General features: G+C 49.3%; 1 protein-coding gene across 2 annotated transcripts in view; it reads right to left on the bottom strand.

Moving 5' to 3' along the window:
• EEFSEC (eukaryotic elongation factor, selenocysteine-tRNA specific) overlaps positions 1-17,421 on the bottom strand; it is a 250,791-nt gene that overhangs the window by 121,996 nt on the left and 111,374 nt on the right. Inside the window, exons 3-4 of one of the 2 annotated variants that reach the window (XM_044252884.1) lie at positions 14,088-14,184; positions 11,834-11,998 (exon numbers count right to left, since the gene is read on the bottom strand). In XM_044252884.1, the coding sequence (XP_044108819.1) occupies positions 11,834-11,998; positions 14,088-14,184 (262 nt within the window). The remainder of the gene's footprint in view (positions 1-11,833; positions 11,999-14,087; positions 14,185-17,421) is intronic. The other variant, XM_044252885.1, reaches the window with a different exon arrangement.

The raw sequence follows: 17,421 nt of genomic DNA, 5'->3' as shown, positions 1-17,421 counted from the left end.
GCAGGGCTAGCTTCGTGGGGGCACAGTCTCCATGGTCAAACAGGGTCTGCGTGGCCATACTTTCTACAGGAACCAGAACTTGCTTCCTAGCAGAGAGAAGGCAGTGGACCTGAGGCCGAAGATCAAACACTCCTCTGTGGGTCAGACGGCACCCATGTTTGCACTGGGCACAGCCTAGTACTAGTCAACTGTCTGCTGACTGAGCATTTTCTGCAGCAAGACTGCTTCCAGCTGGTGCTCTAAGTCTGGCGGGGTGCCCACTTCCTGAAAGAGGAAGCCCCTTTGGGCCCCCAGTGTTCTAGGTCTTGCCTTCTCAGCCTTGCTGCCAGCTCACATTTTCCACTGCCCTCAGGGACATGCCTGCACATCACACTGGCTATAGCCCTCAGCCAAGGAGGGAACCACAGCACTCCCGAAGTCTTGGTAAGCCCGCATTCATCTGCATGCCCTTGTTCCAGAACCTATGCCAGCTCCCCTGGCCGAGTGAGTACTTCCCCATGGTGCTCACCTGACTGCGGTGGAGCCAACAGCACTGGGAAAACCGCTGCCTGAGGCCCTCAGGAGCAATTATGGCTGTATGAAGATGAATCTTACTTCTCCATGAAGGTGGCCTGGCAGGAGAGGGGGGAATGCCCTGCCCATGGTCACAGAGCTAAGCGTTCATACCCAGGACCCCAGACCTGGTCTCCTGGCTGGTGCGTGGGCAGGGACTGCCTGGCACGGTGCCTAAGCCACAACACAGCACTCGTGAGTGTTCTAATTGAATCACAGTCTGTTCTCTGAAACAATAAATGGATTTAATTTTACTCAGAAGCTTTTATACAATGGAGGGGTTTTCACACAACGACTTGCAGGGGACAGCAGTGTGCCACAGCTGCTCTGTGTGTCTTGTGAGGCCACTGTGGGCTAGGACCCACACTTTCCTTAGGAGAGGTCTGGAAGCCGGCCACACTCCCCTCCTACCCCACAGCTGCCCCTTCTGGGTCTGCTCCCCACCTGGCCACCAGCAGGTGCCATCTGATCACCAAGGTTCCACCTGGAGGGCAACGGCCAGGGCACGAGGGCCGTGAGGCTTCCTGCAGTGCTAACAACAGGCGATGATTACCAAGCACACCTTGGAACCTAGGTACTTGGAAAGACGCTCTAGAACCCATTTAATCCTCAAGCTAACTCCCCGCCAAAGGTAACATTATCCCTACACCTTACAGAGGGGGAAACTGAAGCACAGAGCTGAAGTAGCTTCCATGTGGTCATAGAGCTGGTGTGCAGGACATAAACCAAGGCAGAGTGGCGCTCTGCACCCTGCTCTTCACTTCCCCACCATACTGCCCTCAGCTGTGAAGGCCAGGGCACAGCCAAGCGGTGGGGGTGCCCACATTCAGGCTTCTAGGTGGGCCAGAGAGAAGGCTGGATCCCAAGATGTCCATCTAGCCTAACAAGAGTGCTAGTTATCAGGAAGCCTCAGAGGGCCAGTGCTCAGTCCTGCCATCAGGGGAAGCAGCTGGTCAGATGGGGCCAGGGTCTTCTTTGTGGCCTCAGGCACCAGAATCCCCAAGAAGGGCTAGGAGGGCTGTAGGCCAGCCCAGGTCCAAGTGGGGCTCTACCTGCCCTCAAGGTCCTGACCACAAGACTTGAAACATACACCAAGTATAACCAGATGAGTTGGCAGCTTTACCAAGGGGATCTGCCTCTGTAGGGAGGCAGAGCGAAGCCGGGGTGGGGTTGCACAGCCGCCACAGGCTGTGACCCTTTCTGCAGAGGACAGCACTGGGGCTGTAGCAGCCATTTCTCCTCTGCTCCAACTGAGGCATAAGAGTGCCAGCATCCTCTCTGCAGAGGACTGCGGGGAATGCTGAGGCTGCTCGGGATCAGCCCGCTGTCTTAGGTTTAGGACCTTCCAGGCCCTGGAAGCTAGCTGTGCCCTCCACCTGCACAACCGCCCTCAGGACGGCCCCAGCACTTCCAGCTCCCTGATGGAGGGTCCCGTGGAGCCAGGAACAAGGTCAGGCAGAATGAAGCAGTGCCTCTAAAGCTGGCCTTCATATTAGAGGGCACGGGCTAGAGACACAAAGACGCAAACATCTATAAGCTGGGGGCGCTGGGGTGGCTCAGTCGGTCAAGCATCTGCCCTCAGCTCAGGGTCATGATCTCAAGGTCCTGGCTCTGGGATCTCCTTCTCCGAGGGTCCCTGGTTCATCACCACAGTGACTTCATTTGATGCGAGAGGGACAGGGTTATGGGGTTTGGTGGCCTCCTCATGCCTGCATCTTAAATGCTGGCTGACAGAGTTTCACTCCAGAGTCCTCCACTGATTGGCTTATAGAAGACTCTTAAGATTTTATTTATTTATTTGAGAGAGAGAGAGAAAGAGAGAGAGAGAGAGAAAGCATGGGGCAGAAGGAGAAGCAGGCCCCGAGCCTGATGTGAGGTTCAATCCCAGGACCCTGGGATCACAACCCAAGCCGAAGACAAACGCTTACCCAACAGAGCCACCCAGGCACCCCTGCTTATACAAGATTTTTACATCTTCGTGTCTCCGTTGCATGCCCTATAAAACAGAGGACAACAGCACCTCCCGCAGAGCTGCTGGAAGCACAGGAAGAATACATAAAAAGGTTTACATCTGAGCCTGGGACATAGTCCCACTCTATGATAGCCAACAAACAATCCTACAGCCACAGCCTGCTCTAGTGCTCCTTCCCCATGCTGGCCCAATAGCGTGCTGGGTTTCAGAACTCATACTTCCAGAAGCCAGCTTCTCTTAGTTTAGTTTCAGAACTCATACTTCCAGAAGCCAGCTTCTCTTAGTTTGGTTTCTAAACTAAGAGAAGCTGGACCCCAGTGAGGCCGGACATGCCAGCCTTCCTCATCCAGCCACCAGCATCCAAGCAATCTGGCCCCAGTGTGGGCGGCCAGTGTCAGCACCCTCTCTGGAGAGGGACACATTGGCATGACGAAAACCACTCTCAGAATATAAAGGAAGACACACACACACACACACACACACACACACACAAGAATAAAAGGGAGACAGGGCTTCTGGGAGTAGAAGCTGCAGTCTTCTCCAAGGGCTGATGCAGAATGGCACATGAGTCACTTGTGACTGAGGGGTGAGGACCAGCTGAACAGAGTCTCAGAATGAGGCAGCCTCCTCCAGTCTGCTACATCTTTAAGATGCTGGGCACACGTCTCTGACACCTACACAGAGAAACCTTCCTGAGCTCCCCGCCTGCTCTGAGATCAATCTCTGTCCTCGCCTGTCACCTGTCCTTCCTCCTCGGGGCCTCGTTAGGGAGACAACAGGATATTACAACTTGGCTGTAGATGGTGATTCTGATCCCTAAACCAGAAGGAACGTGGGGCAGAGGCAAAGGTCTCGCAGAGCTGTGCTGTTCAGGGTTGGGGCGGGCGGCTAGCAGAGGCAGGGTATGCTGACTTTAGGTCATCCAACCCCTGAGTACTGAGCTCTGGGGGCCACGTAAAAAGGCACAGTGAATGGGGGAAAGACAAGATTCAGAGTGGCATGTGATAGTAATAAAGACAGCTATCCCCGTATGCAGGCCCTGTCACAAGCACAGTATGGGACTGTCCTTGAATCTTCATGAGTAGCTCACAAAGAAACGGGCCCCAGGAGGTGATGTAACTGCCCCTGGAGTGAGTGAGGGGGAGGGACTCCAGCTCAGCCCCTCTGTGACCAGAAGCAGGCTGTTGAGGCAGCAGGAGATAAGAACGAACACCAAGTTCTTCAGCTTTGCCTCCTCAATGCTTACTTCTTAGCATCATTATCCCAACTTCCTTGGGGGGCCCATTCTTCCCAGGAGCCCCCACCCCCGCTCCAGGGGTGGATGTGGAATCCAGCCCTCCCAATCAGATTGTGGCACTCCTCCTGGCAGGTTCAAATGTTACAACCCTCCCTGCAGGAGAACCCCCCTTCCCCCAGAAATCTCCCTTCACATCTCACTGTCCAGATCTGGGTCACCCGTCACAGGCAAGGGAGGGGAAGCACCTGGGTAGAATGGACTTGGGGACAAGGCCTGGGAGACTGGTCCACATAGAACAGGTCTGGAGGGAGGCATCAGCCCCACCCAGCTTCTCAGTAAAAAAGCCAGCCTACCCCTTTCCTGTCCCACCAGGAGTGTCTGGGTTGTATACTTCCATCACTTGCCACACAAGCCCTGCCCTAGACATGACAAGCATGAGAGATCTTGTGTGGCTCTAGGATGAGAAACTGAGGTGTGAATGAGAGGGGTGAGGTCATACCCAGAAAGGCAAATACTCTGATGTCACTCATGTGTGGACTCTAAGAAATGAATGAACAAACAAACACACAACAAGAAGGAGACTCATAAAAGGGCTGTCTGGGTGGCTCAGTTGGTTAAGCATCTGCCTTCGGTTCGGGTCGTGATCCCAGGGTCCTGGGATGGAGTCCTGCATTGGGCTCCCTGCTCAGCGGGAAGTCTGCTTCTCTCTCTGCCCCCCTCTCTCAAATAATAAAAAAAAATTTTCTTAAGAAATTCTTTTTTTTTTTTTTTTTTAAAAAAAAAAAAAAAAGAAATTCTTAAGAAAAATAAATAAATACAGAGAACAAACTGGTGCTTTGGGTAGTGGTGGAGGTGGTGAAAAAACCAGAAAGCAACTGAGGCTGGAGGTGACAACGGTGAGACTACAGTTGGCTCTCTGCCACATAGGGCACTTCAGATCTCATCCTGGAGATGAGGGCCCCACCAGCGGAGAAGCAGGACACAGCATGGCTCTGTAAAGCCCTTGCTGTCTGTCCTTCTATCAGTGGGTGGGGGCGGGCGCCTGAGCCAGGGAGGGTCACAATCCCAGTGGGACTGGGTGGAGGGCAAGGACTTGATGGCAGAGATCCTCCTGAGGCAGGACACCAAGTGAAAGGGGATCGGATCATAGGTACCTCCTGATCAACGCCTGCTTCTGCCCTCCTTGCGCTGGCTTTCCCAAAACGCTCCTCATCTCCTTCACTCCCGTCTCTCCTTCTCTATCCCCCTCTGCTTCGTCAGCTCCACACCCCTGGCACATGTGACATCCAGGTACAAAGAATGAACTCCCAGGAGTTTCCACACCAAAGCCAACAACCATGAAGACAGCGAATTCAGAGAAAGCCTTCCTTCCTTATAGATCTTCTGAAACAGGAAATGATGAAGGATGAAGACCAGGCTTTCCATTTTTGATAAAAGACATAAAAGCGGAGGGAGCTCGGTCTTGAGAGCTGATCTGCACAGGTGGATCAGGAATCCAGGTCTGTAGCCCTGGGCTCCTGGTATATATTCCCAGAAAATGCCGATGCTGGGACCCAGGAGTATCTCTGGCACTGCTCACCAGGGAAGCATCAAGACGCAAGCCTCGAAGAGAAGACAGCCAGAGCAGGAAGCTGCCAGCTGCCCAGCTCCGGGTTTCTCCATCTAGACCCATGAGGTAGGGGGAGCAGCTGCTCCAAACCCAGTCCTCTGGTTGTTCACTATCTACTTGGAATCAAAATCCTGCTACAAAACAAAGAGTTTCATTTGCCTTATTGGGTTTTCCCTACTGTTTTGGGCATCAGACAGTTTCTGGGGCCTCCTCTGGGCCTAGCCCTAGGATGGGCGCAAAGGGCACAGAGACAGAGAAGACCCAGACTCTGCCCTCCAAGAGATGAGTATGGTGGGAGACACAGGCAGAAACAGACACAGAGACAGACACAGTGCCAGGCAGCACCTAAATGTGGACCCAGAGCACCCATGTGAGGGAGCAGCTAACTATCCAAGGAAGGCAAGAAGGGATTCATGAGGAAAGAGGTCACATGCTCCAGGTTAGGGGCACAGCCCACCACCAAAGCTTCCAGGTGAAAAACAAGGATAAGGGAAGGAGGGTTGCTAGGAGTTGGGGAAGCACAGGGAAGGCAGAGGTACAGCCATGGGCTTGCTGGGGTTAGAAAATACATCTTTCCAGATGTCACAGCTTTCTCTCTCCTGTGATCAGTGCCCAAGGGTGGAGGCAAAGGTAAGAGTAACAATGCCTAGTGGTACTTAAGAATTTTTTTTTCCCTTTCTGGAGGTTTTTATAAAGAAAAAAATAAGTCTGAATATGGACCTGATTTGGAGGAATATGCTGTCGAATTCTGAACTTTTCTCAAAAAACAGTTTTGCCAAGTAAATAGGCATCTATTTAGATGTTTTTCACCATCATCAGAAAACAAACATGGATTCACAGTGGACAGTGTGGGCTGTGAAGTGTATTTCCATTTCAAGAACGCATTCAGCAGCCCTGAAAAGAACAGTTGCCTTATAACCTGGGAGGTGTCCTGCCATTTACTGCAACTGTACCCCACAAGAGACATTCCACAGGAAAGGAATCCTGAATGGCAACGATATAGTAGACAAGAGTTACCAGCTAAAAACCTGTGTGCCTCCATGGCACCAGGCACCTTCTGTCTGCCATCCCTACTGTCAGCACACCACAGCGCCCCTCTTCCAGAGGCCCTGGACCAAGGTGAGACTTCAGTTTGGGATAAATTAGTGAGATAACAGAGAAACTGAGCATTTGCCTCTCAACTCCCAGACCTCTCTTTCTCTTCCCCTGTGGTCTGTGGCTCTTAGAGTTTCTGACATGACATCCCCAGTAGCCAATTGCTATTGGAAACATCACTAGCTATTGGAAATCCCCAGATCAGATGTGACCAAACAGATTTCGCCGGCTGAGGGATCAGGAGAACCAAAAGGCTGAGAAAGAGGCTGGCGAATTTGGGGATGGCTGGTGTTCACGCCATTTTGGGATCTAAGTGGGATTTGGTTTTTCTCTTCCACTCCCATTCCCCCAACATTCCCTCTACTGGTTAATGGGCCCCAGCTGGGAATGGACGCAGGCAGCAGAGACAGGGGCCAGGGTCTGACCGGCTCCGGCGGGCCAGCCCTGGCCAGGAGGGGAATGTGACTGTTTATTTGGAATGGCTGTGCCCTGCCTCTGAGGGAGTTCAAGCGGTCAGATGTGTCCAAGTTGATTAGTGAAATCTGATGGGGATGTCACCAGGTTTGGGGAGGAGGGCCATCTAGTTTAAAGCTCCCACCCTGCAATGTCCCCAGTGCCTGATAGGCACCGGCCACCAATTATAGTTACTGGAAAGTGGGGGCAAGAGGAGGTCAGGAGCTCTGGACCTCAGGAGCTTCTGAAATGTGTTTTTATAGGCTCTGTGGCCCAGGAGAGGCCTCAGTGGGGCGCCAGGCTCACCTACGAAGCTACTCTGGAGGTAGGAGGGTCCGGCCCCAGAGAGGAAACACCACCGGCCCTGGCGTCTCTTTGGGGCCCCAGGGGCAGTGGATATAGTAGATACAGCCGGGTCTTTGGAGCCAGAGGAATGACTTCAGACGCTGGCTCTGCTGTCTGGTTGCTTAACAGACCTGGGCCTAGGTTTTCTCGCCTGCTGCAGGGGAGTTACAGGAAAGGAAGGAAGGAACAGAGCTGGACATCTGTACGCAGCAGTCCTGACTCCACCACTAACCTGTTCCATCTGTGTGCGTACAGCTTGTGTCACCCCCACAGCACCCTGGTCATCCCTCGCGACAAAGTCAAAGATCAGAGGAGTGACGAGGCCTGCCCACAACTGCAAAGGACGTGAGGTGTGTTCTGACTTTAGTCCTTTCCATCCAAAATCCATCTTCATTTCCTAGGGCTGCCCTACCCAATGACCAAAGCTGGTAGCGTGAAACAACAGAAATGTGTTCTCTCGCAGTCCCCAGAAGTCCAAAATCCACATGTCAGTGGGGTTGGTCCCCTCTGTTACCTTTAACTACATCTACAAAGACTCATATTCCAAAGAAGGTCATTTCTGAGCATCTAGGGGAACACAGCTTTTGTAGGCCACAATTCTACCCACTACAGTCCATCCTTGAGTCCCCAAACCTTCATTCACATCCATCCCACGTGCAAAATACTTTCCCCAACATCGCCAATTTCTCACCCGTGTTATAGCATACTCTCAGTCCAAAATCTCATCTAAATATCATCAGCTCAAAAATATCATCTAACCCACCTAATCAGGGACAGATATGACTCATCCTGGGGCCAAATGCCTCTCCATCTGTGGATGTGTGAAACTAAAAGACAAGCTTTTTGCTTTAAAATATAGGCAGAGCTAGAGGGTATTATGCTAAGTGAAATAAGTCAATCAGAGAAAGACAATTATCATATGATCTCTCTGATATGAAGAATTTGAGAGACAGGGTGGGGGGATGTGGAGGGTAGGGAGGGAAAAAAATGAAACAAGATAGGATGGGAGAGGGAGACTAACCGTAAGAGACTCTTAATCTCAGGAAACAAACTGAGGGTTACTGGGTGGTTGTGGGGGAGGGATACGGTGGCTAGGTGATGGACATTGGGAAGGGTATGTGCTATGGTGAGTGCTGTGAATTGTGTAAAACTGATGATTCACAGACCTGTACCCCTGAAGCAAATAATACATTACATGTTAATTAAAAAATAATAATATAAAAAATAACAAAATACAATAGAATATAGGTACGGGGGGAAAAATGAAGGGAACACAGAGGTCACTGGACCCAAGCAAATTTGAAATCCAACAGAGCAACTTCTGTTAGCTTTCCTGGCCTGAAAATGACCCTCTGTGGCTTGGTCCTCCACGCTCTAGGCCCATGGACTTCCCCGGCCCTGGCCTTTGGGCTCCCCTCTCTGGCTTCTGCCTTTGTGTCCATGGCTCTGGCCTTGGAGTCATTCTTCCTTTTTCTTGAAAGATAGCATTAGTTACATGAGTTAGAGCTGAGTAATTCTATCAGTCTATTTCCTACAATTAGAATACCAGAAGTCCGACTGCTTTTTTTTTTTTTTTTTTAAATATTTCGTCAGGTCTGTCCCTTTCAGTCCAGGCTGGCAGTGTTTTTGCCAGATATAACATTCTCAAAAACCTCGTGGGTCTCTCATGTATGTCAAGGGGATCCCCACCAATAAAAAAGAGACTTCTTCACAGCCTGGCTTCTGCTAAGATGTTTGAATGGATCCCTATTCTCCACAGCAGAGGCTGTCCACCCTCCCTGAAGGACCTTCTCCAGAGCATGCTTTTTCAAAGTGCACTCCCTACTTTTAGCACCGTTTGGAATCTGGAAAGGCCGAGAATCTCCCAAATTGTCAAGTGCAGGTATCTTTTTGCTAACAGTTCCACCGTCAGTTCCCTCCTTTCCTCTCACATTTTACTTAGAGCTGCAAAGGAGAAACCAGGCTACACTTTTTTCACTTTGATTGGAAATAGTCACATATTCAAGTTTGCTACTTACAAGTCATGCTTTCCCTGACCAATAAATTAGAGAATAGCACAGCACTAGAGAGTTAAAAGGGAGGCTGGGAGAAATGGGTGAACAGAAGAAAGAGGAGAATTAAATTCATACTTGCCAAGCACCTTCCATGTGCCCAAGGACTACAAATCAGTAATGGGATCCTGATAGACAAGTTCCATCTTCATAAGGATGAAAAGAGTGGCCAAAGACCTCAGAACATGTTGCCACTCAAACATTCCTGTCAGGTTAATGTGGCTGCTTCTTTCCGCCTCGGCCCTCCCTCATCCCATGCTTTGGTCCAGCATAGTGGCCACTGATCTTATCATCCAACACCAGTCCCTCAGGTACTGCACTTCCAAGTCTATGTCCCACGGAAACCTCTCCTGACACCACCTTCCTGTTCCCGGCTGCTCTCCCAGGCTGCAAACATGTCTCCTCCCAGCGCAGAAGGGACACTGGACAAGGGTGACTCCTCAGCGTCTGCCTCAGGGAACACCCAGAAGGCAAAGAAATTTACATTTGATTCATTCTCTGTTCCAGTTAAGAATTAACACACAGCACTATAGTAATCTTAACTTTGTTAAATATTAAGTTTGGTTTATTTTCATAATTTTGTGCTTTATTTTTTTAAGATTTACACTTTTAGTCCCTGGCACAACACGGATTTGATTTAAGTGGTGTGTTTATCCAGGACTAACGGTCTTCAAAGGAGGATCAATGACAGCCAGCAGAGGAGGGGATTATGACCCTAGAACTCGGGGCGTATGTCAAGGGAAGCCCTGGGACTCGGAAGGGCAGGGTCATTGTCCCTCAGCTCCTGCTGCCACCCCAGGGAGCCCTGGAACCTGACCAGTCTCAGGCCTATCAGGGAAGCTTTTCTTGAGGTTGGTCCTCCCTGGTCAGGAGACTCTTCCCGAGTAACTCCAGCCCTGCAGAAGGAAGCAACAGCCACACCACCATAAAATGAGTAGAGTGGGGTGATTTAAACCTGAGGTCTCCTTTACCTGGGGAAGCCCTGGTCATTCCTCTCAGCCATGAAATACCCCTTTCCTACATCCTCCCAGGCTATCCTAGACCAGGAATGGCCAACACAAGGTAAAGGTGCCCCTTGGCCTCCCCTTCTTCAGGGCAGCCACTGTCATCGTGGTTCTCCCCCACAGGGTGATGGGGTATTTTATGTGTCAACTAGGCTAAGCCACTGTATGTACATGTTTGGTTGAGCATTATTCTGGATATTTCTGTGAGGGTATTTTTTGGATGAAATTAACATTAAGAGGAATAAACTCTGAGTAAAGCAGATTAACCCTCCATAATGTGGGTGGACTCCATCCAATCAGTTAAAGGCCTGAAGAGGAAGACTGACCTCCTTGGAAGAAGAAGAAATTCTGCCAGCCAATAGCCTTCAGATTTGAACTACTTCCCTGGGTCTCTATCTTGTTGGCCTATCCGGTGGATTTCAGACCTGCTGGGCCTCATAATAATGTGAGCCAATTCCTTAAAATATACCCACATATATATACACACACACATAAGCATACACACACATTCTGTTTTTAAGGAGGACTCTAATACATCTAGTAAGCCAGACAACCTTAGAATCTGTCTCAAGACAGCCCTCCAGGGAGAACTCCCAGTTCCCAAACCGAATCCACTGACCCAGGGCTGTGAGTGCATCCAGCAGTTGGTGCTGTCCCTGGCGCAGTACACAGGGCCAAGTTCACGCCTCCATGTCCCTGCACTCCAGGTTCCTTTGAGAACTAGACAACCACCCTGGACCCCGGATGTCTTCATAGGATCTGCCTGGCTCTAACTAGCCCTTGTTCCCCACCCTTTAATCCCCCTGAAGAGAAGGGTGGTCAAGGAGGCTCTAAGTGCTTCTTCTCCAGTAAACTGAAACCACAAGAAAAGCCCACTGCAGATGGGAACCATCCAGGCCATTGAACAGCACTGAGATCAGAGCCAGGCTGGTAGTTGCCAGAGGCAGAGGCAACAGGGAGACACACAGCTGCCCACAGGTCTTCCAGGGGATAACATGGTATCTACCAGTGGTCACTACGAATATAAAACTCTTCTGGATAGACTCCAGAATTTAGGAGTCTGAGCGACACAAGACTGTAACTGTGTTTAATTTGAAACTGCTGTGGCGAGGCAAAAAGAACCCAGAGAGAAGTCCGCGCGTACTTGCCAGCCTGACATATGGAGCGTGTAGAAAGGGCAGGCATGCACCCTGCGCCCTCACTTGTTGATCATGTGATCCTGAGCCCACACTACACCTTCTAGAGCTTCCACTTCTTCATCTACAAAGAACACCTACTTGGCAGGCTCACCATGATACGTCACAGGCCTCCCCATGTGGGTATTGTTATGAGAACTAGGGAGAGTGGTGGTTCTAGAATCCAGGAAAGGTAGGAGAGAAGATGGAGTGGAGCAGAGCCAGAAGGCCAGCCCTGGGGACCTGGCGCAGTAGCTCAGCCACTGGAGAGGCAAAGGGGCCGACCCTCTTGCTCGCCACTAGAGAAACAAACGAAAAGGAAGGACAAGGTAAGACTGACCTTGAGGGCAGGAATCTCCACACTGTCACCGAGGCTGATGGAGCCTGAGAGGATGGTCCCTGTCATCACAGTGCCTTGGCCTTTGATGGAGAAACAGTGGTCCACAGACATGAGCAGTGGCCCTGAGGGGTCTCTTCTCGGGATGGAAATCTGCGACGTCAGGAGCTAGAAAAGAGACAGCCTGAGGCACATCCATCCGACTTCACATGCCTTCCCAGCCTTCTGAGCCTGCAGGATTCAAGATGTGTCATCAGCTGGCCCCTAGGTACCGTGGAGGCCTCATCCCCCACCATGTGGCCTTTCACAGCAGGAACCAGCCACTGGCAGACCCTGGAAGCTCCCCAGTCAGCTTTGCCTCCCTTTCTCTGGAAAGACACCGCCTCTGAGAAGGCTTTCCTGCCCCTTCTGTATGGCTGTGCTCCCCGCCCCCATCACCCGTTAACACACTGTTGTGAGCTTTTGTTTATTTGTCTCTCTCCTAGGGCCATGAGTCCTTCCAAGGATCTCCAGCAGCTGGCATAGTGCCTGAGAGAAGGACAAAAGACCAAACGACCCGGGTGATCAGGGCTGCCGCCATGTATGGCAGGGCAAGAGGGGCTGAGGCCACAGCTCCAGGCCGAGGCAGAGATGGGGGATCACCTGATGTCTGCCAAGGGCCAGCGTTGCCCTCTCAGTCTGTGGGGCTGCTGCTCCTTCTCCTTCCACGCGTTTCCACCACAGCCAGCCCATTTTCCTCATGCTGACTATGTGCTCTTAGATGTCAGAGCTAATTCCCAATAAACAAATGAAAATAAAGACCACATTATTCCTTTTATTTTGAGGCTTTCGGATTTCGTTAGGAAAGAAGCTGTCAAAAAGTATTTGGCAGGGAATGTTCCAAACTCTCAGCCTTATGATAACAATTCTTCTGGGAAAAAAACTAAAGATTCAAAACAGGCTTGGCCTGGGATTTATGCAGAGGCTTCTTAAAGGAATACATAAACATCTTTCATAGCAGTGTTTGTGAATTTTGCTTTAGTAAAAACAACTGTCCAAGGCTCCTAGACCAAGAGCTCTCAGAAGGAGAGGAAAAAGTAGCAAAAGCCTCAGCCAGGAAAGATCTGCTCTGCTAAGTCGGTCAGAGCAGCACCGTGTAATCACAGAATCGGTCGCAGTGCACACGATCACATCTGTTCTCAGCTCTGCGGGTCCAGGTGTCAGGGGACCCCAAAGACACCCCAGCAACTGATCTGGGGCTGAATGCCAGTTCCACCACATACTTGCTGTGAGACCTTGGGCAAGTTACTTAACTTCTCTGGACCTCAGACGCCTCCTTGGTAAAATAGGGATAAACAATGTTAGCTTCCCAGCACCACTGTGAAAGTTCATGGTCCTTGTGAAAGGCATGTCAAGAACAGTACAGCTCCCGGTAATGTGATAAGCACCATCACTATCACAGCAAACTCTGATACGGCACCGTTCTGAGCACAGGACACCTACTAACCTCATCTAACCTGCACGCCAACTCCACAGCTAGTGTTCTTTTCCTGACTTTACAATTGAGGGGACAGAGGTGAGAAAGAACAGGTCACGTGCTCAGGGCCACACAAAGAGCAGATGGTGGGCCGACGATCCCGCCCACAGTTGCCACGCCACCCTTCTGAGCGAGGGACACTGGTCTCCATTGTCACGGCCTCACAGCAGCATCACCACCCACCCCCCCACCCCTGCCCTGTCTTCTGGCTGCCCTGGGCACCCTGTGCTGGCTGGGCTCCCAACCGTACCTATCACCACTGAGCCTGGAGGAAGCCCGTGCCTCAGAGGCGCCATTATTTCATGGAGCCCACAAGGCCCTGAGCCTCGTTGCCCTGCTGCTGGGCCCATCTCCATCAGCCAGTGGGACACAATGGGGCACTGGCCCAGTCTGAAGGCCTGGAAGGGAAGACAGGGCCCAGAGCCCCAGGAGGCAGGAGCTGCTCTGTCTGGGGGTGTTTGACATGTTCTTTTGAACGACTTAAAAGGGTGTGGATAGCTCAGCAGGACCTTGGGCTAGAGAGTGAGGCCTCTGCTTCTATTCTGGTTTCACTCTAGGAGGGGGGGTGAGGAAGGGTCTGCTAAGGTAGGTGCCTGGGGGAGGAGTGGTGGGACTTAAGGAAAAGCTCAGAGTCTTCTTGCTGGGGTGCTTCCCATTTCTCTCCATTTCACACTTAGCAGGATACAAGGGGTCTGAGTGGGGCTGGGGCCACAGGCCAGCCTGGATTCAAGCTGACAGTACCTCAATGAGCTCTGAGATGCCCTGTGGAGCTTCTGTTTCAGGGGCCTCTGGCCCCCCAGGCTTGGCCGCCACGGGTATAATCGGTGCACCTCGGAACCTGAAATGGAAAAACAAGCCCTGCCAAGTTACAGAGATCATCAGCATGGATGAGCAGCGGATGAGGAAACAGAGGCCCCACAGGGAAATCCTAAGGATGAATGATAAAATTTAAGAGGGTGCTCCTAGGTTTTATCCTCCACTTTCACAACCCACTCTGAGGAGGCAGCAGTGAACCCTAGCCCCCAGGACTCTGAATAAAACCCCCCTTGAAGACCAGTAAGTACATCCCAGCGTCCTGCAGAGACTCAGGAAATACTGGTTTATCAAAAACTCTCTGAAAGGGCACTTGGGTGGCTCAGTTTTTAAGCGTCTGCCTTCAGCTCAGGTCATGATCCCAAGGTCCCGGGATCGAGCCCCACATTGGGCTCTCTGCTCAGCGGGAAGTCCACTCCTCTCTCTTCCTCTGCCTGCTGCTTCCCCTGCTTGTGCTCCCTCTCTCACCATCAAATAAATAAATCTTGGGGGGAAAAAAAGTCATGTCCCTGAAGACGCACCTGGAAAACATACTTCTATCATACCAGTGTCTAATGGCAGGTAATCCTGCCCTGACCCTCCTGAAGAGCTCCTCCTTCTTTTATTTATTTATTTATTTGAGATTTACTTCTTTTTTTGAGAGAGCACAAGCAGGAGGAGGGGCAGAAGAAGAAAGAAACCTCAAGCAGACTTCCCACTGATCACGGAGGCAGATGCAGGATCCCGGGGTCCCAGGACCCTGAGATTATGACCTGAGCTGAAACCGAGTCAGTCACTTAGCCAACTGAGCCACCCAAGTGCCCTAAGAAGAGATTCTTACTATAAGTATACTTTTATCTTTTCCATTGATTAAAAAAATATATAAAATGGGAAAGAGAATATATACAACCCATAATTCTATCGTGCATTATAAATAATTTTCTATTGAATGATAGCAACAACAGTGATATAATGGCAAATAAACTATAAGGATGTGAAATTTCATGTATGCGATAACCAAAATAAAAAAAGATCCCTTGGCAATGCATGGAAAAACCAAGGTTAGAAATAAGGGCACTAAAATGGCAGGAATATGGGTTGTATATTCCTCCTCTAGGTGCTAGCAATGGCTGAGCCAACCATATCACCTGGACACCTTCTGTGAAAGCTCTCAGCACTGCTACAGAACTGCCACCATTTAACAGATGAGAAATGGAAGCTTAGAGAGACAAATTAATTTGCTACAAGTCATTTATTATAATCTCAGAGCCAAACTCTAACCCAGCCCATCTGACTCTAGAACCAAGGGTCACAGCTTCCATGTTATAATCCTACTGCCCAGGCCTCCTCTTTCATTTATACAGCTGCATTACAGCGTGACCCAGAATTTATATGCTTTTCCCCACTAATGTTACTCATTTAGAACATTTTGAATTTTTCACTATCATAAATAACACTGGTAAACATGATGGTGGACATGACTGGCTTTTTCTTCCCTTGCTTTGGGATTAATTCATGGGGTATAAACCTAAGACTCAACATACATTGAAAAAATCAGCAAAATGGTGGAATAAGGACAATCAGAATGACTTTCCTCTGTAAAATAAAGAACATAGGCAAAAAAATCATCAGAAGCAACTTTTTCAGAACTCTAGAAATTAACCAAAGGTTTGCAGCAATCTGTGGTATGTTTATTCAAGAAAAATGGCTGAATCTTGGTAAGAATAAAAGAGCTTTGTGGCATTTTAACTTGCCTTAATCCTCTCCATTCTTCCCCAACTCTGCAGCAGCCCTAATAACCAGCATCTGCAATCAGAATGGAAGCCAGCAGCTTGACAGCCACTGAGGGGGCAGAATGGGTCTGCCCATCAAAGCCCTTTTCATAGAGAATTGCCATTATTTTTCCTTTCCTTCCTTCTCGGAAGACTCTACTTGCAAAGTTATCTTTATTTTTCCTTAAGTGCATTTGTTGAAAACAATCAGAGGCAATTGTTTAATACCACAGCTGCCCGAGGGAGGATAACAGTTTGGGTAAATGGGTGGACCAAACACTTAGAAGGAAAAGCTAGGAGCTTCCATGGGAGCTTTGGAAAACCTTCCATGAGAGGTTTGGAGGTTTCCTGGGAAACTAGAAGGCTATTTATGGGCAAAAGCATGGTACATGGTTAGGAAAGACATGAGAAGGCCCTAAGTTCTTACCTCTGGCTGACCTTGAGATTCGAAGCAAAGAGGAAGTGAAGGCCAAGGCAGAGTTGCCAACTGCCTGCCTGAGCACTGAAAGCATGCCCCAATATGCACAAAGAGATCCTTGTCAAAGACTGGGAGACTTACTGATTCTAGGCATTTAAGAAAAGCTCTAATCATTAGTTGACCACTAAACTGAGCAGAGACTTCAGCAGTCACACATAACTTTCAAAATTACCTCACAAAAGTAATTTGTGTAATTAACAACAAACTATGAAAGTATGGGTAAAGAAGAGAATCCGATGGCCAGAATGGCCACATTATATTCTTGTGTAAGTACAATTTTCAACAAAGAATAACAATACAACAAAAAGCTGTATGGGCCATACACAAGTATGGTCCATACACAAGAAAAAAATGGAGTGTAATAAAAATTGTTCCTGAGAAACAAAAGTATGGTCCATATACAAGAAAAAAATGGAGTGTAATAAAAATTGTTCCTGAGAAATCCCTACTAGGCAAAAGTCTAAAATCAGCTATTTTAAATTTGTTCAAGAAATAAACCATATCTGGGGCGCCTGGGTGGCTCAGTGGGTTAAGCCACTGCCTTTGGCTCAGGTCATGATCTCGGGGTCCTGGGATCGAGTCCCACATCGGGCTCTCTGCTCAGCAGGGAGCCTGCTTCCCTCTCTCTCTCTCTGCCTGCCTCTCCATCTACTTGTGATTTCTCTCTGTCAAATAAATAAATAAAATCTTTAAAAAAAATAAATAAACCATATCTAAAGAGCTAAAGGAAAGAATGAATATAATGTGTCACCAAAGAGGAAATAACAAAAAAGTTAGAAATTTTTAAAAAAATAGAAATTTTGGATTTGAAAAATACAATAACTGAAATGAAAAATCTGCTTGAGGAGCTTAATAGCAGATTTGAGCAGGCAGAAGAATCAACAAACTTAAAAAATATAACAATTTTGTTTATGCAACCTAAGGAAATTCAAGAAAAATGAGAGAAGAGAAATGAACAGACCCTCAAAGATATGTGAGACATCAAGTACATCATCAGGTACATACTGAGATGTCCAGAAACAAAGGCAAGATG

This window comes from Neovison vison, chromosome 6 (assembly GCF_020171115.1).
Source record: "Neovison vison isolate M4711 chromosome 6, ASM_NN_V1, whole genome shotgun sequence".
Classification (NCBI taxonomy): domain Eukaryota; kingdom Metazoa; phylum Chordata; class Mammalia; order Carnivora; family Mustelidae; genus Neogale; species Neogale vison.
The sequence above is the reverse complement of the archived record's forward strand: the minus strand, read 5'-3'. Positions and strand labels throughout refer to the sequence as shown.